Here is a 24,799-nt window from a genome sequence, read left to right as displayed (position 1 = left end):
AAAAGTGGAGAGATACTAGCGCCATTTGCATATGACAACCGTGGTAGTGCAAACGTGATATCTTCTCGTCTGCTCAGTGTAGTAATTCGTAACGTTAAAAACGCGTTTTGTGTTTTGTGTGATTTACCGGTAAATATTTAATTCGATAAGGTAGCTATAATAGATATATAAGACCCAGCTCATTTGTGGTAATTGAGGCTAGAAAATGATAAATGGGGAAGCACTGTGTGGTTTATAGAAGCACAATCAATTACAGCTATCCATATTTTAAAAGCTTATGTAATAAATGTTAAAAACAGCTTATTTTGTAAAAAATTTACATTGCATTTTAAATGAAACTTTGGTTTTTTCCAATTAAAGTTAACCACAATTTAGAAGTTTTATGTAAAAAATGTTAAAAACAGCAAATGTTTTTAAAATTTATGTTGCATTTAAAATGGTACTTTATTCATTATCACTGATTTCTTTCCCCTAGGATAATGCCTGCTGTAACTAGGTTTTAGTGCAACAATGGATGCTAAGGATCAAATGCCAAAACTTGATGTCTCCAGCGATAGACTAAAACTCTCCCAAGCTCAGTTGGATTACATGAAAATTCTTGAAAAGCAAAACATTGATCGAGTGTCTAAACTCAAACGACTAAGACGAAACAATATTTTTACAGGAGTTGCTCTACTTGGTGGTGTTATTAGCATATATGCTTATTCAATCTTAGCTGTCAAGCAAGAGAAATTCCTTGATGAAGTTGATGATTCAAAGTAACTAGAAAAATGTCAATTCCGCTTATTTCTCGTCTACCTCCCCTCCCTGCTGTTCGTGACCTCCTCAATTTGTACCGCCTTCAAGCAGTGAAACAGTTGTCTCAGAATTTTTTGCTAGATCCCAAGTTGACCAACAAATTAGTGTCAGCTGCAGGAAAGATTACCGATGGTTATGTATGCGAAGTAGGCCCGGGAGCCGGATCCCTCACAAGAATAATTTTATCACGCAATGTCAGGCAGCTAATCGTCGTCGAAAAAGATAAACGTTTTCAGCCACCTTTGGAAATGTTAGCAGAGGCCAGTGATAATAGAATGTCAGTCATCTGGGGTGACGTTCTTAGTCACAACTTAAGAAACAGCTTCCCGCAAGAATCCAGCTGTGACTGGAATGACGTGACTCCTAATATTCACATCATCGGTAACTTGCCCTTCAACATCGCCACGCCGCTTATAATTAAATGGTTATGTGCCATTTCAGAACGGTACGTACTTTTTTCAAGAGTTTTCACTGTGAGGACTTAACAAAAAGTTTTTTCTGTCTCTATTTACAGGTCAGATGCATGGGCCCATGGAAGAGTTCGTTTAACTCTAACCTTCCAGAAAGAAGTGGCAGAGAGGATGGTGGCACCTATTGGTACTTCAGAACGCTGTAGGCTCTCGGTTATGGTGCAGCATCTCTGCCATGTGCAGCACAAATTCACAATCCCTGGTACAATTTTCAATTCAAGCCTCCCTACTCCTTTGGTAGATGTTATCGATCTAATCATCAAAATTTTCATCCATCAATTTAGGAAGAGCATTTGTTCCAAAACCAAACGTGGACGTGGGTGTCGTGCATTTCACACCCCTCATTGTTCCCAAGATTAAAGCGCCCTTCAGCCTGGTTGAAAAAGTTGCCCGGAATACCTTCTCGTTTCGACAGAAATACTGTCGGCGTGGTTTGGAGATGCTTTTCCCTACATCGATGAGAGCCGAACAGGTCCAAACCCTTTTGCGGCTAGCCGACGTCGACGGAACATTGAGGCCTTTCGAACTGAGCATCGAAGAGTTTGACCGCCTTTGCCAGGCTTACAGCGTCATTCTTGAAAAGTTTCCTTCCCTTGCGCGCTACAATTCGCGTTCCACAGACGGTATTGACGATATCTTGTTTGCTGAGCAGTTGTGATGGTACAATTAGGTGGAGGTTTCCAGTTAGAAAATATAGTCAAGTAATTGATACTGTAATAACTTCCATTTCCCTCGTCCTATCAACAGAAATATTTTTTACAATTTGTCCATCACCTGTAACGCTTAGTGTAACGTTCAATATTGTGCAACGAATAGGCAGCAAGGAAGAGCAGGCAAGGGTGTAGGACCAGCTGATGTGAGATAAACTTTTTCAAAGCACTCACAACATTGACCTTTATAAACAGAAAAGGCAAAACAGGCGGAGATTAAATACTTAGCGGTATAACATAAGATCGGGGCTTTGGTAAAGGCACATGTAGGCGTCGGAGAACAGGCGGCGAACGTAATCCGGGAGACCTGCGCCAGACGGATTACTTGAGGACGACGAGGATGAAGGATCCAAGCCGTTCGACAGAAGCTGTTTGTCCCACTCGTCTGAAAGCCACCTTGGCAGATCAGGACAAGTGATCACCTCGGGTATGTTGAACCCATTTTGTTCACCTTTACGATCAGCCATTGAATCAAAGAAACACCAAGGAGCATCTGGCCCCGGCCCACACTTCACGAAAGCCACGTAATGACTTGTCGCAATGCATACGACAGCAAATAGCTCCATGTACATGCGCGGTATAATACAATGTTCCTGCAAGGCAGCAAAATCTGCCGGTACTTGCAACGGCTGAGCCTGGTGCGTCGTTCGTTTTTTATGACTGTGGACCTGGAACAAAGGAATAATGTAATATTGATGGCAAGAACAGGGTTATACCCTAACGGAATAAAACTAGAATACTTTGTAAAGACAAGGTGCACAAAAAGCGATGCTTTCCAAGCCGGAGCCACATTGGCCAAGACACTGCTGACATTCCATTTCAGCCAAATGGCCGCACACGATGCACTGCCGAGGGGCTGGAAGACAATTTAAAAAAAGAATTCTTTCAATCGTTTTCTACGCAAATGAGATAGTCACGCGTATTACAGTTTTCTAAGACGTCCGTAATGTCCAGAAGTGAGGACGGAAGAACATAGGGATACATTTTATAAGATTTCCCGAAGCGAGGCATTTGAATAATGAGCACTGGTGGAACCTAATGCAAAAAAGTTAATAAATATAGCAATTTAACAACATTTTTAAAGCTACAGATGAATTTGTAAAAAATTACTTCTTTTAGCTTAATGCCACTAGACAGGAAACTTTGTTCAAAAAGTTGTTGGACGGTAGGCATCACGAGTTTATCGTCTTTTTCCACAAAGAGCTGATGATGATAAGCTTCTTGCCCAGAGCTCAGTTTCAAAAACGGTTCGGCTTTGAGCGTTTGGGACAGCAAACAATGAAGAAACTCTTCCGGATCTGATAAGAAAGTTTTTTTGTTTTTTTTGTCCTATTTTTCGATCGTAAATGTCATGAGCTCACCTTTTTCTTCGTTGGTTAGACCTTTGACAGACCCTAGTTTTTGAAGAAGACGGCGCAGTTTCATAACTTTATCAGCCCGCACATAATAGTGCTGACGCAAAGGATTTACTATTTCTTCTTTCAATATTCTTTGCACTTCCTCGTATTGCGGTATATCGTTACGCGTCGGTGGTCGGTAAAGCAGACCGTCAAAAATGCTAGCATAAAGTAAAATGTTTAATAAAAAAATTATATTATCTTGTATACCAGTTAATAACACTCACCTTGTAAAGGTGAACATACTAAAGAGCGTTGCATCCAGGTAGCAAGAATTGTGATGACCCTGGATTCCGCGAAATTTTCCAGTCAGCTTACTCCAGTCACCAAACTGACCCACTGGGGGAACTTCACCAGACACTGATGGGCATTCTGGGCCTCCATTTTCTAAACGAACGACTAAATTATTTTTGGTTTATTTAAAACAAAATTCATTGACAAAGTTAATACCTAGCTCGGAAGAAGTTTCATAATTTCTTCCAAAGGCCGTGGGTTTCGTGACATCAAAGGAGCTACTGAACCTCGAGTCGGCCCTGCAGTGCCTAAATGGGACAAATACACCCCTACCAGGCGCACAACGAAAGAACTGTTGGCCTAGGTAGTTGCCATCTGAGCCTTCGTCAATATCACACTCCTGAAATAAAAATATCGATATTGATTTTCAATAAGTAGCAATATTTAATATGGGAATGTTACCAATTCAACTCCGACTAGACCTTGCTCCGACTTATTTCTAGACTTGCCACACCATCTCACTACACCAAATAACTGTCTGCCAGCGAACAACACCTCTACTAAGGAGCCTACTTCCATCCCATCATGTAGATCGCTCGCCAACTGGGAAAACTCTTGTGCCAAAGAGTCACTGTTGACTGAAGATGAATTTTCAGGTGTCGGCCTAGTAGCTTTGGTTGAAAAAAGTAAAAATTAAGAGATGTAGAAAACTCAAGTTGTTGATGAAGCCAAGTTACTCTCATACTGACTATATTTAGTACTCAAGCCCTAGCTTCATTCAGCTAAAAATAGCAAAGTTGGGAGGAACTAGTGAGCACCATGATTTAGGAAGAAAGAAAGAAAATATAGAAATACAATGATCTGAATTCAGGGCTGTATCAGAACAGCACAGAGAAAAACAGCAATATTAAAATATAAAATAGATATAGATTTGTTTTCCATGAATATGACTGCTTAAATCAATAGGGGAAGTCAAACTTGGGGATTCTTTTATATTTACCAGGAACAGCATAATGATAAGCCTGATAAGAATCTGTTGGTGATTTCAGAGGGCTATGTGGAGGTGATCCAAATTCAATCAAGTTTGGATGAAGGTTGCTTCCTTTTAGCTTATGAGAATGTGGTTTCCGTGATTCAAGATTCAACGCATAGTTAACAGCACCTGTTTCTGGGCTAGAAGCAAATTCCAAATGTACTTTGGGGTGGTATTTTTGAGGAGCAGCTCTGGAAGTTTGATCACTAATGGCATAGTAAGGCTGGTTTGTCTCCGTTGTAAAACTATGCCTGTCCATCGGATGACTTCCATATGACTGCATGAAATGGGATTTGTTTTGAACACCTGCGCTATTTGCACTTGATTTCGGCAAATCAGAGAGGACGAACGCGAAGGACGAATCGTCTGAGGATGTTACGAAAACATTCTGGGTTGATAATTGTTGTGGATGATGATTCGAAGAGAGTTGGCCAGGGCCGCAAAAGCTTCTGTCGTTCCGCTGTCTATAAACCGCAGACTCCAATATTTCTAAATCCTGTGATTTCGCCATGATAAGAATGAAGAGGCAGTAAAACACCTCATATCTTTACTCACGGAACAATCATAATGACGATAACTGTAAATGTTTTGTGTATAGTTTTGACAACCGATTGCTATTTATCAGACTTTGACACAGATGTCTAGTTGGACGTTGCCAGATATGGAATTCCTGTTAAGGGTTCGTGTTTTCAAGACTTTTCCACTTTACATACCGATTTTTACCGAGTAGACCGATTACCGAATTTTTTGTTTCACAAGTCAACAACATTGACTGATAGATCTTAGAAAGATACGTCCATTTTAATCTTACGTATACTTAATTAGAACATTCTACATTTTACTTGGCGCATATTTTTGCTTAAAAGATACGTTCCCTATCTGTACGGAGAATAACTAGTTTGTATTGATACTGCTATCAGCTGGTCCAACAGAAATAAACTTTCACGATCTGAAGTATTCTAGTAATTGTTCATCCTCAGGTTCAAAGATTTTCTTATCCTTCAAGTTAACCAACCATCCAGGATTGAGACCAAAAAAGATCTGTCGAGGATCTTTACGTTCAAGCATCATGGGCAGAAGTTCCGGATCTTTTTTTAAATCTGGAAGCTCATAACCGTATTTCTGAGCAAGTTTGAAGCGCTCCAATGCGATTAAGTCAGGATCTGCCAGATATCCTCGATTTTTAGGGTCGGTGTAATATTCAACTGCATTTTCAGGTGGCATTTGTCTCTTTGGTATAGGGTTTCCTAGCAAAAAGGAATTAAGGTAAGGAGCTACTAGCACACTATATTATTAATCAATGCTTTTTACCACTGGCGAAGAATTTCATGGGATCCCGCATGGCTATTAAGGATGGGGCATCATAAAAGGCCGTTGTTATGACTCCGCCATTCCTTTCGATGGCTGAAATCACTTGCTCCGAAGCGTACTGGACTTCGATGTTTACCCTACCTTTGAAATTGTCAAGGCCTTCATCAGTGAGTTGAAACCCATATTGATTTTCAAGTGGAGATAGTTGAAAAAGTTTGGTGTTGCATAATGCAGACAGATCAATGGGTTTAGAGGTATCCAACCTTCCTGTATCAATCAAGGTCTGTAGCTGCATAAGCGAGATGGGTGGATATTCTCGTCTCAAACTACATTGCATATTGGCATACAGTAAAGAAATAATTGCATTAATTTTTTTGTTTTATGGACATACTGGTGCCCTTTGTAGTATGGCTCTTTGGGGACCCTCAAGTAGAATGGATTGTTTCCTGTTTCATATCCAAGCCTCATGAAGTTCTGCCTTTGCCCTGAGCCCTTGTTTCCGGCTCCATGTTTTTTGCCACCATGTTGTCCTCTGCCACGTTTGTTCTAAAGCAAAAATGATAAAGAATTAGTCTATTTTAACTTTCTGTGATTGTGATGATTGTGCTACCCGTTTGAACGCCTTTGGGTTACTCCTGATGTTTGACAGAGAAAGTCGGGGTAACTCGCGAAGAAGGTCGAGGGCCCTATCAGTACCAGCCAAAACTCGATTTCCCATGCCGGCCATATTATGCAAAAATAACTTGTAAAAAGAAAATAACTACACAGCCTTGCAATGAAGGTTACAAGATATAAAAGGTGCTTTCTGTTTTATTAACGGTACGTATGTATCGTTTTTTTTTTTTTCCCTCGGCTTGTAACCACACTTTAGCACGATTCGTCTGCTTGATACCGAACAACGACATCTAACAAGCAGGATTTCATATTTCTCAAAATTTATAATCCTTCCAATAATGTGTTTTACGTATTGGTTTTAAAAAAACGAGCTTAATAACAACTAGCTTGTTATGTTTTCAAGACGTGACAACGAAACAATTTTTTATCAAATTAAAAGAGCATTTGCATGGATTTGGAAATGAAAGCTAACATTTTGTACTTCTAGTTCATAGATGGCGAGGAAATATTAGAATTCTGAATTCACGAGCCATGGCGGGACGGAAAATTAAATTGGGTAGGAAGTATCACAAGGTGTACGGCTATCACATTATAATTGCAAATCTATATATAAATAATATTATAATCTCTTTTGAAACTCGACATTGAGAAGCTTATCGGATAGGTAGTACTGACACGAGTAATAAATTAAGAATGTTTCACATGGCCAAGTCGTGATGAGGCTATCTATTTTTTTTCACTTTCTTTTCTGAAAGCATCGTTCCTTTCATCGTACTTTTATTTTTCTGAAAATACAGTGGCCGTCAGATTATGTGGTTACGCTTGATGCATTTGGTTTTAAGGACCATCGCCTATTGGTACCGAATTTCGATTTACAACTTTTTCTGAGGGTAAATTGATTCATAAATCAGCCTTTGCGTTTGTGACTTGTATTCCAATATCATTCGTAAAATTCCTCGATAACGAAAGGCACAACATTACTTCCTTTAATGATTATAACAAAACCAAACAAAAACAGAAAAAATTTTTCTAATCAAACATAATTGCATTGCTGGCGGTTTCATCCGGAAAACGTCGTCGCTTTTCCTTCTGCTTCAACACTAACGGCAAAGGATCCACCTGGACATCAGCAAACGATCAATATAAACAATTGAACAGGGCTAATGGTCGACATGTAATTTTACGAGTTGTTGTTTTTCCCCGTTCGTTATCAACGGCCTAATTCATTCAAAAACGAGAAACTCCCTTAACTCGTCATAACCCTCCCCCCCCCTCTAAAGTCTGCTAGAATTTTGCACATTGCCACAATAGAACGTACTGCAGGAGCAAACACGGTAAAAATGGGAAAGAAACTTTCAAAATGAGAAGCTGAAAGTATTCCAAACTGATGAAACTGGTTTACATGGAAAAGAATTCAGGTTTTAAAAATGTACAACGACAAAGAGCAATTCCGTTTCCCCGGCAACGATAGTTGTCAAATAAAAGTACGGGAGAGTTCAAGCGCGCGCATACCTTTTTGGACCGAAGTGATTCGAAATCAAAGTGATGGTAGAAAGCGTGATTTTTCAGCGTCCGTAGACTGCGGACTCGTTTCAGTGCATCAACGGTCAAGAGGCCCCGAATAAGCCGGCCGGGCGGATTCACTAGCCGACGACCCGCCATTCATGTCATCATCCGAGAAGTCTAGTGGAGTCTCTCGAGCAGCTGGGACCTCCGAGTTGCCAAAAAAGGGCAACTGCATAACAATAATAATAATAATGATGATGATGAACAAAAAAAGAAAAAAATGTTCCTTCAAAAACAAATAAGGTTACCGTATAATGCAATACGACATGGGCGAAAGCGACCTAAAAGCGCCAGTAACGTCCTTGGGACATTTTCCGATTTCACGCGATAATTACAACTTGCTGCACTATCTCAACACTATGCACAAGAAGCCTCAACTTCTCTCTCTCTCTCTCTTTCGTTCTTGCACCGCGCACGTTTCTACGACTAAATTGGACCCTACATCGAGAACGAGTGACGTCAAGTTTTGCGTCAACTCCCTCGTTCGACTTTCGCTTAATCAAAAGTCAACAGTCTTAGATATTATGTAAGGAAAAACAAACAAACAAAAACTAAAACAAAACGAATTAAACAAGATATTTGAAAGTTCAAACTAGGAGGTTTTCATTTAAGTAAAAAAAAAAAATATATGAGAATCTGGCGGGACATTTTTTGATTGCCATATTCTTCAAAATGTCTTTAGGGTGTTAAACATACAAGTGCAGTACCAAGAACAAGAAAAAACAAAAAACAAAACAAAATGGTGGTTTAAGGGTTCTACAATCACTTTATCCCTTTGCCGGTGCATACCGAAAAGAACCGCCGCTTTTCACCTGTACAAGAATACGCCCACCCCTTGGACATGAGATAGAGATAGAGAGAGAGAGAGAGCCAATCACTTGCCACCGACTCGAGTTTGTAGAAACTTGCGTCTATAAAAGGCATACGACGAATGTTGGTCTAACGTCAGTCGCTAAAAACCCGAACCGGGACTGCGCCAGTTTTGTTTTTCGGAAGTACACCAGTGAAACATACACAGACAAATCAAGTATTAACGCGCTAACACAGGTACATCTCCAATCGATTACGTCATTCTAATAGTTTTTTGGTTTTAATTGTCGATATTTTAATCTTAAAAAGAAAAAAAAACGAGGCGAGTGAAGTGAGAATCGGTTCAAACTTGAAAAGAAAAAAACCCGCCAATTTTAAAAACGAAATTGACTTTCAATTTTGTTCTGTTTCCAATGAAACTGGCAGATTCAACCGCACCTGTACAAATTGCAAAGGGGATATTGAATGTCATAGACGATCGATCAGCCAATACGGATGGCTAACCATGAGTTGCCAAAAGCATTTTTAATTTTTATTTTACGTGACCACCTTCTTGGTTAAGAAAAAGCAAAAAAAAAAAAGAGGCGACCGGTTAAGATGGTATGGTAACATCTGGGGCTGGAACAGCAGTGGCAGCCACGAAGGTCACATGCTCACAGCAAAAAAGTGAAAGGAACAAATGATAAGCTTCGCAGCTGGGCGAATTCTTACGTGTTCACGTTCTTGTTATCATTTTTTTCTTCTTGAAAGACCCCATTGCGATCTCGTATCGAAGCCAATCCGCACGAGTGCGCACGGTCGATGACTAAGGTGGTTCGAACGCGACCGCTAAACAGTGTCATTTCTGACCTGAATTCAAACATCTTTTTTTTCTCGTCTAAATCTTTCAACAGGTTAGAGAACAGCACAAACAAAAACAAAAATGACACTCCTGAAGGCTAGCACAATCTTAATTTGCTTGGCTACGGTCTGCGTTATCAGCGCGTACCCTGTTGGTAGCCCGCAAACAGCTGAGAATAAAGGAAGAGGGAGGTCGTACCCGTTGATCATCAGTCACTACTCGAACGTTCGGAATTCGAAATACAATTCACCGGCGGCCACTGAAGCTCCTACGACTCCAGCGGCCGGCCTCAAAGAGTCCGACGACCTCAAGGTGGACGAGGACGACGACGACGTCCGTAGCGTATCGGCTGCCGATCGAAAAGATGTCGAAGACGAGTCAAAGAAGAACGAAGAAAAGGTGCAAGACGAGACGGATGAAAAGAACGAGAAACACGACCGAGTAGCGCCCAATATGGCCACTGATTCAGCAGCAGTGAACGTTCCCCAAAACGAAAGTATTTCGGACGCCGCCGCAGCTGTTCAAGCCCAAACTGCCGAGGATTCTCTTCTCGTTTCGAAGGTCAGTTAAAAACGTCCAAAAAAAACCAAAAGAAAAACACAAAATTCATGTAATAATCAAATCTTTGCATTTGTCTATTCCTTAAAAAAAAATTTCCCTTTTTTTAAAAATACAAAAACCTGTTCTTTTTCAAACAAAACAAACACAGGCTGAGGCGGTGCCCTCCAACGAGAACACAGAGGTCGTCGAGAAAACGCAAGAGCCAAAATTGAGCGAGGGATCGTCCGACGCGGCCATCAAAGAAGCCGATCCAACTGGAACAACGTTGACCAGTGTCCAGGAGGAAGTGCAGCCGACACAGACAACCAGTTTAATCGAGGCTGACAAACCGGCTGCCCTTGGAGAAAGCCAAAAAACAGACGAGCAAGTAAAGGCCAATCCCGAAATGGACATTCCAAACACGACGAATGCCGCCACCGCAGACAGCGTTGCCAAAATTGAAGAACCTACCACCGAGACGGCCAAAGAAGAGGCGAAATTATCGCAACCTATCGCGCCTTCAGATGAAACCGCGAAGGCAACAGAATCTGCGACCGAACAAGTGAAGGTAGAAGAGGCAGGTGTCGCGCCTTCGGCTGCTATAACACCTGAATCTACTCCAGTCGAAAGCTCCAGGACGGCGGTATTGGCAACGGAGAAAGAGAAAGTGAGTTTTCATTTCACTCACGTCCTCCCACTTCATTTTTTTGTGTGTTTCAAATCATTAAAAACTTGTACGATTCGATTGTTGTTGCACGCGCAGACTAGCGAATTCTTCGAGGAGGATCGTTCTTTCAAGGACAGGCCCGAACCCGAGCTCATTTTGGCCGCCATTCGTCAGAGCGCTGCTGCTGTATTGGCTGTCGGCGGAAGAGCAGAAGGTTCTGCCGTCGCAAATCGACGACGTGGCCAACGAAGGCATCCGTTTGCAACGCGACGACAACAAGAAGACGACCGAGAAGAAAGAGAAAGAAAAGGAAAAGTATTTGGCCAAGCCGTCCAAAGAAAAGAAACCCGTCAAACAGATGGCGAGCAACGATCCAGTTCAAGAGTACGACGACATCGCCACACGATCAGGAAAATCTAAGGACGACGCAGAATCGACCACAGACACGACACTTGACGTGAGCCCTTTCATTTCAAATTTCGTTTAGTTTTGAATTAAAGCTAATTACGATCATTATTAAAATCTCATTGGGTCGAACGTTCCTTTCTTGGCTGCAATGGGCATTCAAAACAAAACAAAACAGAAAGCTCTGACATCAGAGGAGCCCGTTACTGTCGGCCTGGTGCCCGGCAATTATCCAGTCGTTTTACCGGACGGAGAATCCACTCTCAGTCATCAAATTGCGTCAGCGGTATAAAGACACAACGACAAACAAAACTAACGGATCTAAAACCTTCATTTGTTTTTGTTTTTTTAAACGCAGGATTCGCCAAAAGAAGTCGTTGAAACGTCAGACGAGCCGAGCACGACGAGCTTGACGCCCACCAATTATCCAGTGGTTCTACCTAGCGGAGAGTCTACTCTAAGTGACAAAATTGCGCAAGAAGAAACGGTAAAGAAAAACGTTTTTTTTTTTTTAAAGCTAAAACCAGAGTTAATTATTTTTTTAAATTTCGTGTTGGGGGATTAAAAAAAAAAAAAGAAGTCTTTAGCGTCGGAAGAGCCCGTTATTATTAGCCTGGTGCCAAGCAATTACCCAGTGGTTTTGCCGAGCGGAGAATCGACTCTAAGTGATAAAGTGAAACCAGAAGATTTGGTAAGACGACGCGTTTAAAGAAATTAACAGCAATTAAAAAAAAAAATACTTTCTCTCTTTGAAAAAAAAAATTAAAAATGATAGGAATCACCGAAAGCAGCAACTGGTGAAAAGTAGTTGCTTCGCAATAAATACTAAACAACCGTGTAATAATACTCGCAAATTCGAAAGAATTCCGAGCAGTGGGGAGATGTGTGGAGAAAACTAAAATCGGAATATGTGTTACTTAAAAAGCTTCCATTTACCTTGAAAGAAAACAAATGAAGTCTGCAATCCTGATTTCGTTCTGACGTCCAGAAATCAACCTTTAAAAAACGACTACAGCTGAGAGGTTTTCAATTTTTTTTTTGAAATGTGAAAGAAAACCTAGCTTCTATCTTATTATGTCATACGAATTTTAGCAAAATAAATCATACGAGCCGTTAAAAGTCATCGGATTTTTTCAGACTGGCAAAATAAACTCATCTGAAATATATAATAAACAAATAAAAATTTAAAAAAAAGAAAGAAACCTTCCCGCGTGATTGATTGTTGGCTCATTCCTCTTAAAGCTATTTTTCACGATGTTTCACCAAGAATGTCAAGGACACAAATGGCCGCCAACTACGCACGTCGGATTGCAAATTGCGAAAAAAAAAAAATACGTGGAATTTTTGTTTGCTATTACCTTGCCTCGAAGCAGAGCGTAAAACAGAACGCCGAGCGACCACCAATCAACCGCGTGCGTGTACGATTCCAGCCGCAAAATTTCTGGAGCTTCAAGCCATCAACAATTGAGCACAGAAAACGAGAAAAATAAACAAGTTAGGCGAAAACTGAACATTTAAAACTTGAGGTAAAAGGTGAAAGTTTTCCTAATTACCCATGTACTGTCGAGTGCCGCATAAAGTATGGCATCGATCTCCATGGGACAGCCATTTGGACAAGCCGAAATCAATCAATTCTTGAAATAAAATGGAAAAGTTTGAATTTCTAGATTCCAATAAGAAAAAAAGAATATGTTATTTATACTTAAATGTCCATTCCCGTCGATCAAAAGATTTTCCATTTTCAGATCTCTGTAAATAATGCCGGCGTTGTGAAGGAAATCTGTTGTAAAAATACTTGTGAGATTATTTTTATTGACTGTAATTCACTGTCCCCCCCATTTACTACCTAATACTAAGGCTATTTCGGCTACATAAATTTTGATCAAGTCTTCGTGGAAACATCCGGTTTCTTGCCAAAGTTGCTGCAGATCGCCGCCTTCGATGAATTCTGTCACTTTACGAAACGAAAAGCAAAGTCAGGTAATAAAACCAAGAATAAAACAAAAAAAAGGGCATAAACAGAACGTCTAAACATCGAGGAGTGACCTTGTGTCTAATAAAGTGATGAATAATCCAGCGAATTCAAACGTCAAGAATTTCGTGATCACCCTCCAGGACATTTGAATTTTACTGAGGTACTATTGCTTACGGAAAGGACATACGCGGAAACAGACAATAAGAATGGCTGTTTTAGTAAAAAAAATAAAAATAATATGCACCTGAAGATAAAACCCACTTAAAAAAGACCTTGACTCCCTCCCCTTCATTCACGACATGATAGTTTGGATCTCCATTGAACTAGAGTTTTTGCGTGATTGAACGGGTAAGGTAAACCTGTGTGGAATAAATTAATACCTATAAAGAGATTCCTTTTGTTTTGCCAACGAAAAGGGCCACGCACGAGGAAAGGGTGGTGATCACACATGACTTGTATTTGAGCTTCAACTTTGACCTTGTTGGACGAGATTTTCTTTAAATATCTGAATCAGAAAACCAAAAATGGTTTAGATTACTAGGATAAATGGTATTCATTGTTGACATACCATATTTTTTGACAAAACCTTCATGGCATAGTTCTTTGCTTCTTCTTTATGGACAACATGAAGAACTTTTCCATAAGCACCTGATGAAACAACCGATATCACCTACACAGTTTCAGGAAAGGAGATGAAACATTATTGACAGTTGAATGCAAAGACAACTCGATGACATACATTGAAAGAATGCTCAGACGTTACAGATTTGATTGGAAATTCTGGGAAAAAGGGAAGTTCATGGTTGGGAAGGGGCCAAACCGTTTTCGCTTTTGAGTAGCAAGTTTTTTTCAAGCTCTTTATTGGGGCTCCATTGTTCACCCTGAAGCTTGCGAGAGGATCATAAAAGAAGTCTGAAGATTTGTTTTCAAATTTATCACGACAAACAGCCTGCATAAAAATGGAGAATACATCAGATGTTTTGTTTAATATAAAATATTGACTTTTATGGCTAGATAAAAGAAATGACTCACATCACATGTTTCCTGACGAGTAGCTCGGTTTCCCATTTTAAATGACACAGATCCTGGAAGGTCTTATTTGATCATGCTGACAAACCATATCAAAGATTAACCAAGGAAATTGTCTGGCTTATTGGAAGGGGCGGATTTTGAGAACAACAGCTGTTGCTACAACGTCCTGTAAAACAAACGGTTAAAGGAACCACTTTCGTCACGATTGACTCATCATCCGGGTGAGTCAAAAAATCAACAGTCATGTCTACAAGGGACTGGATATTTTACAGAATGTCAAGAAGTTATGTTGTCACCTCTCAAGCGAATCCGAAATACGTCATTTGAAAAGGTGACACACTTCGAATGCCAGAACAAATATGCATAGGACGAGCGCCAAAAATGTTTGGAAATGTCAATAATAAAAAAACAAAAAAAAACCCTAAGCACTTTAATTCTAATCGCGCTTCGTCTGCTTTTGCATGCACACGCCGTAAAAATAAAAGTAAAAAAAACGGCCATGTTTTTAGCGTTACAATAATCCCGATCTGATCGCATTTTTTTTTTTTGAAAGACAACAATAGGTCTAAGGAAAAGCAGGAAAAAAAAACAAAAAAACACACGCTTGGAGAGCGACAAATGGCCGTGGGTGCAACCGCAATGAATGGAGAGACCGCCCGGTTCTCTTCTTTTCACATTTTTTTAGTGTTCACGTGTTAGCTGCTGCTGCTATCAACTTCCATCACATTTATTATTATTTTTTGCGTCTACGTCATGACCATCTGGCCATTGATTGTGCGGATGGTGTGCGCTACCCGTTGTTGCACATGTCGTCCAACACCGTCCCTTAATACACATAGTATCCTACACCACTACGTCTAATGAAAAAAAATTTTTTTTGTCCAGCTGTCGATATCCAACTAGCAGCAAAAATATGAAAAAAAACGAGTCCAACCCAACATGGTATATGATCTACATATGGCACTCATTCCTCGTTTGGCGGTTAGAAAATAAAAATCTATTTGAAACTGAAAATAAAAAAATAAAATAAAATAAATTGGTTCCCTTGGACTATAAAGAAGAAAATGTGCCGAGGGCCTACGACTTTAAGTCGATTTCAAAAAAAGAATGTTCTCAATTGTCCTTGTTTTCACAATGTCAGCAGGAACCGATCGAGACCGCTGACTCGTGACGTTTGCAGATGGCCATCCTGCCGACAGTCCCGACATTTTGTTTGTTTTCCATTTGAAATCCCACAGATGGCGCCAAAAAAAAAAAAAAAGAATTTTGTTTGGGTTATTTCAAATCCGTCTTATTGACCACATCAAAATAATAATAATAAACGACCCCCCACCCCCAAAAAAAAAAACAATAATTAAAATAAAATTTGCATACAATTTTTAAGAGACTCGTGAAACAAAAGGCGTTAGAGCTCCAGCGGCCAATGCGTCTCGTTACGTAACCGTTTGATTTCGCCAACGGTTACACGATGATGATGCGCGAGCACGACAGATGCCATAGCGCGATAAGAATAGGAGGAGGGGATTTCAATCGAATCAGATGTCGCTTCTCCCATTTGCGATGATGAGAAGGGTGGGGGGATTCAATTTTTTTTTTTTCTTTTTTCCGTTGGCTGCCGCCAGTGGGGAGAGGAAGAAGAAAAAAATCGGTTGAGTTTCATAACGCCACCTGGGTGGCTGCCTCATTCTTTAAAAAAAATAAAAATAAATAAATAAGAATGAGACCCAAAGTGTTTATTTTTTTTTCCGGCTAATTGTGTTCGCTTTCTATCTGAATATATTCAACCGCACGCGGGAAATTTGAAATCAAAAATCAAAAAAAAAGTTCATTATTATTTTTTTGTTAAATGAAAAATCGTTCAATAAATTGGTGCGCACGTGACACCTGGCATGACGACGATAAACACGTTCACGGAAAACTCATTTCAATTGTTTTCCCTTCGCCGCATAAACGTCAATGAGAAAACGATTCAATGGCGCACTCCTAAAACTGAAATAATGAATTATTAAACAGCAACAACAACAACATCAAAAAATGGACACAATAGTTAGCCATCTTTGTTTTAAGCTAAACGGAAAAAATGAATCCGAACAAGTATCGGATGTATTTGATTTAAATTTTCTTCTTCTTCTTCTCCTTCTCCGACTGTTCCTTTTTTTAAATTTTTTGTGGGTGCCAAGTGTTTCACCAGAACTCCCGCCCACTGAACACAGACGCGCGTATCCATGTCCGCCATTGGAATAATAAAAAATCTTGAAAAAATACCGGCTCCTTTTTCCTTCTTCTCCTCCTCCTCCTCCTACTCCTACCCCCCAAAAGAAAAAGCTGCATAGGATATAATGGGAGAAGAAAAAGGAGAGAGAAACTTGGCGCTCCGTGTGTGTGTGTGTGTGTGTGCGCGCTGCCGAACGCTGGCGACACTATGTCTGGCCTGCACCTGCAAACTCACAAGCGACCTCCTTTTAAATTCCTTCTCCTTCTTCTTCGTCTTGATGGCGGCAGCATTTTTCCTTTTTTAAAAATATATTTTGCGTCTGACAATTTTTAAATAAAATAATTTTTTTTTTTTGAATAATTCAATTCACGAGTAGACAATGAAAAGAGATCATCAATAGCGTGAAAATGTTGTTTTTTTTTTTTTTTAAAAAGAGTTCGAGGCTTTTGTTTTTGGGAGGGGGGGAGGATGTTGGCAAGTGTCCAGCCGGCCGTCTCTTGTTGTTAGCGACAAGTCGTTAAAAAAAAGAAGAAGAAGATAATAATAGCATCACGTCTGTGTCAACGAAAACAAAAGACACCAAGAAACAGAAGAAAATTATTTCTTTTTTTTTTCCGGTTCGGGATTCAAAAAAAAAAAAAAAAAAACTGGAACACCTGATTCTATTTTTTGTTTTTGTTGTTTTTGTGTACGTTAAAATAGGCGACTCCCGAAAAAGAAAAAAAAAAAATGTTCGTCTGCTACAAATGTCTCGACTGAGATATCGGACAAGATATCGGAGATCACTTCGTTTCTGCTTACATATTAAACAAATAAAATCAAGATGTAATCATCTTGCTGTATACACACGTGACCTTTGACATGAGCCGCTAAAAGAAAAATGTGCATGTTAAACAGTGGCAAACAGAACAAAAACACAAATCAGAGCAGTTCCAGTTGATGTGTGTGTGTGTGTGTGTGTGTGACGTCCTGGAGTTCAAAAGTCTATCGTCGTCTCCATTTACACACAAGGCTCATTTCAAAAAAGAAAAGGAAAAAAAAAAAAAAAAAAAATCTAATAAAAATGAACTTGGAGCGGTGGCGACAGACTGTCGGCTGTACACCTGCATTTTGGGGGTTTGGTGGGGTAGCGCGCTCAGGTTAGATGTGCACGTCTACCTAGACATAGGGCAAAGAGAGAGATCAAGCTGGCGCCACATTGTCTGAGAATGTTTATGTATACACAAACCCCTTGGAGAGTTGTCTTTCGGTTTCATGTGCTGCCAGAGCCTCTTTGATTCCCTTTCTACCTGACGATGATGATGACGCGCGCGGTTCTTACCTGGAACAGGCCAAAAAAAAAAAACAACACAAAACAAAACACAAAAAGGCAAAGAACAAAATGTGACACCTTTTCTGTAATAAGGCGCCACTAGTCTGGATGCGCACGGATTCTTGATTTACAGCTCCTGATCGTAGCCAAAAGGCTCACAGGTGTGTGATGATTTCGTCTCGATTAAATAAACGAAGGGAGACAAAAAAAAAAATGCAAAAAAACCAATCAGAAAATTGAAAAAAAAATAAAATAGATAAGACGATTACCAAATCAGGTATTATAATAAGACAAAACTCTGTGTTGAAAATAAATGAAAAAAATAAAATGCCGTGTTTGGACGTGCGGATGGATCGAGTGCGCCGTATCCCGCAGTGAAGAAGAAAAAATTCATTCGAGTGGCCAGGCGAACGGTTTTGCGCGCTACCTGGGCGCTTCAAAAGAGGAGCCTTGAGGGAAATCAGGTGTTCGCCAGTCGGGCTGTCGCCACCAACTTTTTTTTTTTGTTTTGTGTTAAAAAAACAAAACAAAAGTCTTCGTGATCTTTTCAAAAAAAAAAAAATAAATAAATAAATAAAATAAATTTACATTTTTATAGAAAAAAGAAACAATTCATCGTTGTTATGTAGTTCATTGAAAAAAAAAATTCAAAATGCCTATCAAAAATAAAAAACAAAAAAAAGAAAAGGGGGAAGAACAGAGTAAGACAACATGCGCGTAATGATTGGTGGAAGTGAACGTTGCGTGGCCAATGACAGGTGCGTGTTCCGCACGGCAAAACGTATATCCGAACGATACGTGCCACAGGTGTTCACAAACTCTGAGACTCTTTTTCTTTTCCTTCTTTTGGGAATGAATTTTCGTCTTTTTTTTATGAATGGTTCCGCACAACGACGAGCAAAATGCACACCTGCACAGGGCCGATAACATAAAGAAAGGTCCTATAACGGTTGGTGTCTATGTGTTGTAGCATAATAGATTTATACACACACAGACACACATTTCAAAAGCCGAGTTCAGAAGTCGACGAAGCCGACTTCCTCGTCTCACGGTTCAGCAAATAAATATACCACACACACATAAGTAGACTATACGGAGTGAAACATTCCAGTGGTTTCTCTAACCTGCAAACACCTGGGCATTTTTAAGATGTCTTGAAAATAAAAAAAAATCATTTTACTTTTGAATGGACATGTCACAGTCAACGACGGATGTCCGGTCCTGTGACGTCACAATGGGAAAATAAGGAGACCTTTTTTTGCTAAAAAAGAAAAAGAAAAGATCGTTTCTCACGGCCACCTGGGCTTACACGACGTCTTATCAAAATCAAAATAAATAGGCGGACAAGGAGAATTCCTCGTTTCCTTTTCTTTACCTGGTGAACCATTTGTGCTCATAAAGTTCCCTCGCTCAATGCGCAGCTTTTCATCATTGAACACCTGCACATCATATAGCGAGGTCTCGGCAGAAGGCCATTGTGTGTGTGTGTACGTATAGACGCCATCTTTATTTTTTTTTGTGGTGGAAATAACGGTGCGTCTATGTGCCCATCAAATAAAAGACACGTGCAATGCCTCTGGCTATTGTTGCGTCTTAAAAATAAAAAAAACCTTCTCACGCAAATGTAATGGGGTTAAAAATAAAACGGGATTCTTAAAGATGCCCGAAAGATTCTCAAAGATTCTTTTCAAATAAAAAAACATTTTTTGATTGTAAACAAATGACATATTTTTTTCTTTCTGTATTCTTTTGCAGAGACATTGAGAATCAACAAAACAAAAAAGGAACGCGTGAAGGGTATTCAAAAAAATATATAGTAGATATGCTGTTGTTCGTAGAATGTGCGTATGTACAAGCCGATCGGATGATGAGGTAGTTATCACAGGTGATGAATCCGACGCTTCTCCAAAAACGATGATGAGGTAGGCGCAATAATGAGATTCTTTTCTTGCTAACAGGTGGGACAATCAGCCGAGGACGAAGTTTCCATCACGATGGGCAGCGCGCAGCTGTTGCCGTTGACAACGGCCAGGCTGTTGTTGTTAATGGAGGCCGGATGCTGATGCAATTGATCGAGCAGGGCCGTTTGCAGGTCGCAAATGTAGTCGATGACGTTGTTGATGACTTCCACCTTGGAGACCTTGCGATCCTTGGGCATGTTGGGCACCAATTCGCGCAATTTGCTCAGGTACATTTGAATTTCAACTTGTTCGTGATCGTGTGACTTGCGAACTTTGCCTTCCATGACGGACGATGTGTTGGGCACTGATTTACGTTGGATAGCCTTCACCATTTTTGTTTTGTTTTGTTCAACAACTTTGCCTTTGAGATTCTAAGATGAAAACGCAAGACTTTCGAAAACGTTCACTTCGTGTGTTGAGACGGAGGTCGAGAGAGAGAGAGATGCGGAGTAGTCGACAGTTGGTCGAGTTCTGTGCTGAAACGGACCGACGGGCCGGCCTTTTATAGGTCCCAGGGCTGGACTTCAAAAAAGGGGGGGATGGGACAAGAGCCCACCCCACACACGCAGCTGTCGGTTTCTCCCACGGGTGTCTTCCCCCCCCCTCCCTCTTCATCTATAACCAAACCGATGGGAGTTTTTCTCTCTCGGTCACGGGGATTTTCCACGAAAACATACACACACACACTGATGCCAAAAATTGAATTGTTTTTTTTTTAAAAGGGGGATATATCTAATTAAACAGAGTTACATTGTAGAGAGAGAGACTACTGCCCCAAGAGTCTTTCTAGATGATGTTCAGGTGTTTGAAACGAGAAAGGACTTGCAACTTTCTAAATTTTAATATTTTTTTAATATTTTCGTAAGCGCAAAATAAAAGGGCGTGGGAGGAGATTGGATAAGAGAGAGAGAGAGCAGAACCCATATGACGGTTACGGACTTGTAAGGGTTTTCCCACGGACATCCCCCTACTACATAACATACGGTTTGTGTAAGCCAAAACTGTCTATAGAAAAAACCGTAAGGCGTGCGAAAAATATTCAACCCCCCCACACACACACACACAAGGCCTGGAACCGGATGGTCTGCCGTACACTCTATCGGGACAGATGCTTTTTAATTTGCATCAAAAGAAACATCAATGCCGATACGTATGCCATTGTTTTTCACCAGACAATGCGCAACGTTTTGAAAAAAATTTGAAAAAACAAAAGAAAATCAAAGATTTCAAGTCGCTTTCTGAGAAGCAGAAATGGATCAGATGCTGGCGCCCACTTGGTGCGTCAAGTGGCGCACCACATTTCTGTTTTTTTTTCTTTTCTTTTTCTTCTCTCTTACAAAAAAAAAAAGAAACGTCAAAAAGAAGAAGGTTATAGTCGTGCCCTATCCTTTTTCTATAGCAAGTCAAAAGAAAAAAATTAAAAGGTAAGAAAAGAAAAGAAAAAAAAAACAAGTCTGGCTTTTGGGCTGGCGACAGCCAGTCGCGCGCACACCTGTGTTGTCTGTGCAGTCAGCCAGAGGCGGCGGTTCTATCCCCCTCCCCTGCTTTGCCTTCTTCCATTTTACCTTTCTTAAAGACTGTAGATGTATATATATATACTTCTTGCTCACCAAAGCTCCATATACGTGTGTGTACACTAGGAGAAGAAAAGAAATATATATATATATATAAAAGTCCGAGAAAATATTGAGGATTCTCAAAGATTCTTCGGGATTCTTGAGTGTCCCCGTGGTTTTCTCCTTTGGCGATGGCGCCACAATTCGTGACACGCTGTCGGGCCACCTAGCGTGGAAGAAATCAGCGTGTTTCACCATTTTTATTTTTTCTTTCTTTTTTTTCTTGATATTATTTCGGGATAATTATGCGTTTCTGATTGGGAAGAAGAAGATTTCTTTATAAATAAATTTTTTTTATCTCCCTCACTTTTCATTTTTCCCACGTTGTATCCGTGACGAGCGCCTTTGCTCGCACACCTGTGCGTGTGTAACCTTCTTTCTTACAAAACTTAACCAGCGAAAAGAAAGACTTACACACACACACACACACACACACACATACCATTGCTTGGGTTTCTCATCTTTTTTTGTGGTGGTGGCAAACACAGGTGTACTAGACACACACGGACATGATTGTGTGTACCTTCTATATACTCGTCACGAACAACCTTTTTCTCTTTCTCTCTCACACCCTCTCTTCATTCACCTCCCCCCCTTTTTTTTTGTACACACAAACGGAAGAAGAAGAAGAAGAAAGAAAAAAAAAAAACGGCAGAGCCAACGCACATTCTCAGACTATCCGGCGCCTTACGAGCGCTCCTCCCCCGCGTCCACCTGGGTTTTAGATGTCGGTATTTTTTTTTATTTTCTTTGTTTTCCATCTCTTTATTTCTTCGTCATCATTAAAAATTAAAAAAATAAAAATAAAGGGAGAAAAGAACAAGAATAATTGATGTTTCTTGTATAATCGAATCATCAAAAGGTCAAAGTTGAAACTAAACGCTTAAGATTCTTTAGGGATTCTCACTCGTTCTTGTTGGGTTTTTTCCTCTCATTTCACATCGACAAAGTTAAGGATTCTCCAAAGATTCTTTGGTGATGCTCAAAGATTCTTGCAAGATTCTTTTTTTTTCTCTCCTTCCTCCATTGTGGTTTGCCAACAGTATCGATTACTCCCACCAAAAAATAAAGGTTATCCCTCTCTCCAACTGTCTCCCTACCCCCCCCCCATCTATTTGTTTAGTTAGATAAGAATAAAAACTAAAAAAAAGAGAAGTAACTACAGAGTACTGGTGGTACGGGTAGCGTGGGAAAGACGTTGTCATCGAGCTCTACTACTCGCACACGGTTTGCATGTCGTGTGTGTTCCAGTACGCGCGCATATCGCTCCTAAGAAGAGAAAAACACGTACTTACACACACACACACACCCTTTGGCCCAGCTGTTGACCACCTGCACCACACCACAGTGGAGGAAACACACACACACACACACACAAGAAGAGAAAAGAGAAAAAAAAAACCCGTTGGGCTTCATCTCTTATTTCATACACCATTTAAGGATTTCTTTCAGTATTCTTTCTTCAAAAGCACCAGCCTCTCTTTCTCTCTATTATTCGTATTGTTGTTGGAAATCCTCGCAATCTCTCCGTCCCTCCGATTATTTTGTGTGTGTGTATGTGTGCCTGGAACAAATTGTTGTGCATGTGCTAACGGCCTTGAATCGGTACGGGATCAGATTATTTCCCTTCAAAATGCAATAAGGTGAAACGTGTGGCAAAGCCACACAGATGGTTGATGCTTAGGTCCTTGAGGGCAGCTAATGCTTCTTAGAAAGACACATACACAATAATCAAAGTGCGAAATATTTGGCATCAATGATGGGGACACACACACACAGTCTTAGAAAACAACAACAACAACAACAACATCTGTTGCGTCTTAATGTTCCCAGTCGTTTGATCACTTTCCCCTTTAGGATTCGCATTCAAACGCGACGCCCTAGAGAATTTGAATGGCATTTTTCTGTTCACATTTTTCTTTGAATATTCGACACATCATTTCAGAAAGGAAATTGGCACGTTCCATTTTTCACGTTAATCAAACAGTTTCGATGGGAAAATAATTCGAGTGCATTGACACAACTAGTAGAGAGAGAGAGAAGGCCATTAGGGGTTGTGTGTGTGTGTGTAGATTACACACACCCGGCCAAAGGGTATACGTGTGTGGGAAAAGGAAGGTAACGTCGTTCACATCCGAAAGGGCGTCGGTCGGCCCGTCGCCCCCATTCAAGAGGAGGGGGGGGGCAGATGGGGTAGTTAGTGGCTTCTCTCTTTTTTTGTGGATGATGGATCAAAAATGATTCCCATAGAAAGGCACAAACAGCTGAGATACTTTCAATCCCCCCCCCCTTAAAAAAAAAAAAAATGGCGGCCCAACTCGATGAAAAATAGAGTGTTGATATTTTCAAACGATAAATCATTCAAAATAGAAAGGTTTGAATGTAATCATCATTCCATTATTTCCTTATGCAGATTTTTAGGGAAGAAACACCTGCGTTACTTTAGAACATCCCCTCCTCCCTTTTTTTCTTCTTAATACTTTCAAATAGATTCATCATCTTTTTACTGTGGTCTCTTCAAAAAAGGAAATACAATTTTTGTTTTTGTTTTCTCGTTTTCCCCCCTTGAAAAGAAGCGACCACCCCCTCGTCTCCTCGCACATGCACAGACTATCTTCTTATTCTCTCTTTCTCTCTCTCCTTTGTCTAATTTGAATATTACACGTAGGCATTACTAAACGTGGAGCAACAATACACAGGTGGTACTACACATACTTTGTTTTATATACGCATGTACCAACGTACCCATCCAAACGACTATGATGGAACAACCAAAATCTTATTCTTTTTATTTTTTGGGGGGGCTTTATCCTTCTCCAAAAATTCTTGTGTAAAACACAAAAAGAAAAAAAAAAAATTCCAAAAATGGGAAAGAAAGTCAATAGCATGTGTGTTCCAGACGTGTCTGTCGAACAAGACTCCAAAAACAGAAACAAGACAGATGTGTGTCTTATGCGAAGAAGCCAACACAAGTACAGTACACACCCACACACACACACACACACACAAAAATGTTCCAGGGCCAAAAGAAACTGAGACATTTTTTTTTTTTTTAAATTTTGAATAAGGGGGGACTACAAAAAAAACGGTCCGTTTAAAGGCGGCATGCGGGAAAAAAAAAAAAAAAAACAAATGATGACCCCCAGAAGACCAGATGATGTTCGGACAATTAGCATCTGGTCAAATTGTATTTGAAAAGTATCACATAACCACAACGCGCATTGTGGGTTAAAAGAAAAAGGGAGAGGAAGAGAAATGTGTTTCAAATGTTGAAAGCGCGCCAAATTCAAA

At 40.2% G+C, this 24,799-nt stretch overlaps 4 protein-coding genes across 5 annotated transcripts; 2 read left to right on the top strand and 2 right to left on the bottom strand.

Annotated features, from left to right (window-relative positions):
• The first annotated feature begins 78 nt into the window (after positions 1–78).
• LOC116920152 (mitochondrial dimethyladenosine transferase 1) lies at positions 79–1,985 on the top strand. Of its 2 annotated transcripts, none has more exons than XM_032926241.2 (4): positions 79–129; positions 476–1,243; positions 1,313–1,470; positions 1,553–1,985. In XM_032926241.2, exons 2-4 carry the CDS (start codon positions 771–773, stop codon positions 1,924–1,926), a joined length of 1,005 nt encoding a protein of 334 aa, XP_032782132.1. In that variant the 5' UTR covers positions 79–129; positions 476–770; the 3' UTR covers positions 1,927–1,985. The 2 variants fall into 2 exon arrangements, with proteins under 2 accessions (XP_032782132.1, XP_032782133.1); XM_032926242.2 differs by having other exon boundaries at positions 123–150.
• LOC116920143 lies at positions 1,963–14,812 on the bottom strand. The gene is given in 23 exon segments (XM_045172074.1): positions 1,963–2,646; positions 2,719–2,834; positions 2,905–3,013; positions 3,089–3,276; positions 3,340–3,536; positions 3,603–3,762; positions 3,826–4,009; positions 4,072–4,280; positions 4,610–4,682; positions 5,597–5,889; positions 5,954–6,279; positions 6,345–6,499; positions 8,075–8,197; positions 8,199–8,303; positions 12,756–12,844; positions 12,951–13,031; positions 13,100–13,177; positions 13,244–13,351; positions 13,753–13,849; positions 13,851–13,877; positions 13,941–14,042; positions 14,112–14,321; positions 14,405–14,812. Coding segments are annotated over 23 exon segments (3,510 nt in total). The 5' UTR covers positions 14,441–14,812; the 3' UTR covers positions 1,963–2,202.
• LOC116920151 (cell surface glycoprotein 1) lies at positions 9,025–12,520 on the top strand. The gene is given in 9 exon segments (XM_032926240.2): positions 9,025–9,181; positions 9,838–10,346; positions 10,495–10,992; positions 11,089–11,196; positions 11,198–11,449; positions 11,576–11,683; positions 11,756–11,884; positions 11,975–12,088; positions 12,173–12,520. Coding segments are annotated over 8 exon segments (1,722 nt in total). The 5' UTR covers positions 9,025–9,181; positions 9,838–9,866; the 3' UTR covers positions 12,206–12,520.
• Positions 14,813–19,657: 4,845 nt separating the features above from the next.
• On the bottom strand, positions 19,658–20,378 carry LOC116920170 (protein extra-macrochaetae). The gene has a single exon (XM_032926265.2). It carries the CDS (start codon positions 20,222–20,224, stop codon positions 19,883–19,885), a length of 342 nt encoding a protein of 113 aa, XP_032782156.1. The 5' UTR covers positions 20,225–20,378; the 3' UTR covers positions 19,658–19,882.
• Positions 20,379–24,799: the final 4,421 nt, after the last annotated feature.

The sequence above is a fragment of the Daphnia magna genome, linkage group LG4, assembly GCF_020631705.1.
Source record: "Daphnia magna isolate NIES linkage group LG4, ASM2063170v1.1, whole genome shotgun sequence".
NCBI classification, from domain to species: Eukaryota; Metazoa; Arthropoda; class Branchiopoda; order Diplostraca; family Daphniidae; genus Daphnia; species Daphnia magna.
The sequence above is the reverse complement of the archived record's forward strand: the minus strand, read 5'-3'. Positions and strand labels throughout refer to the sequence as shown.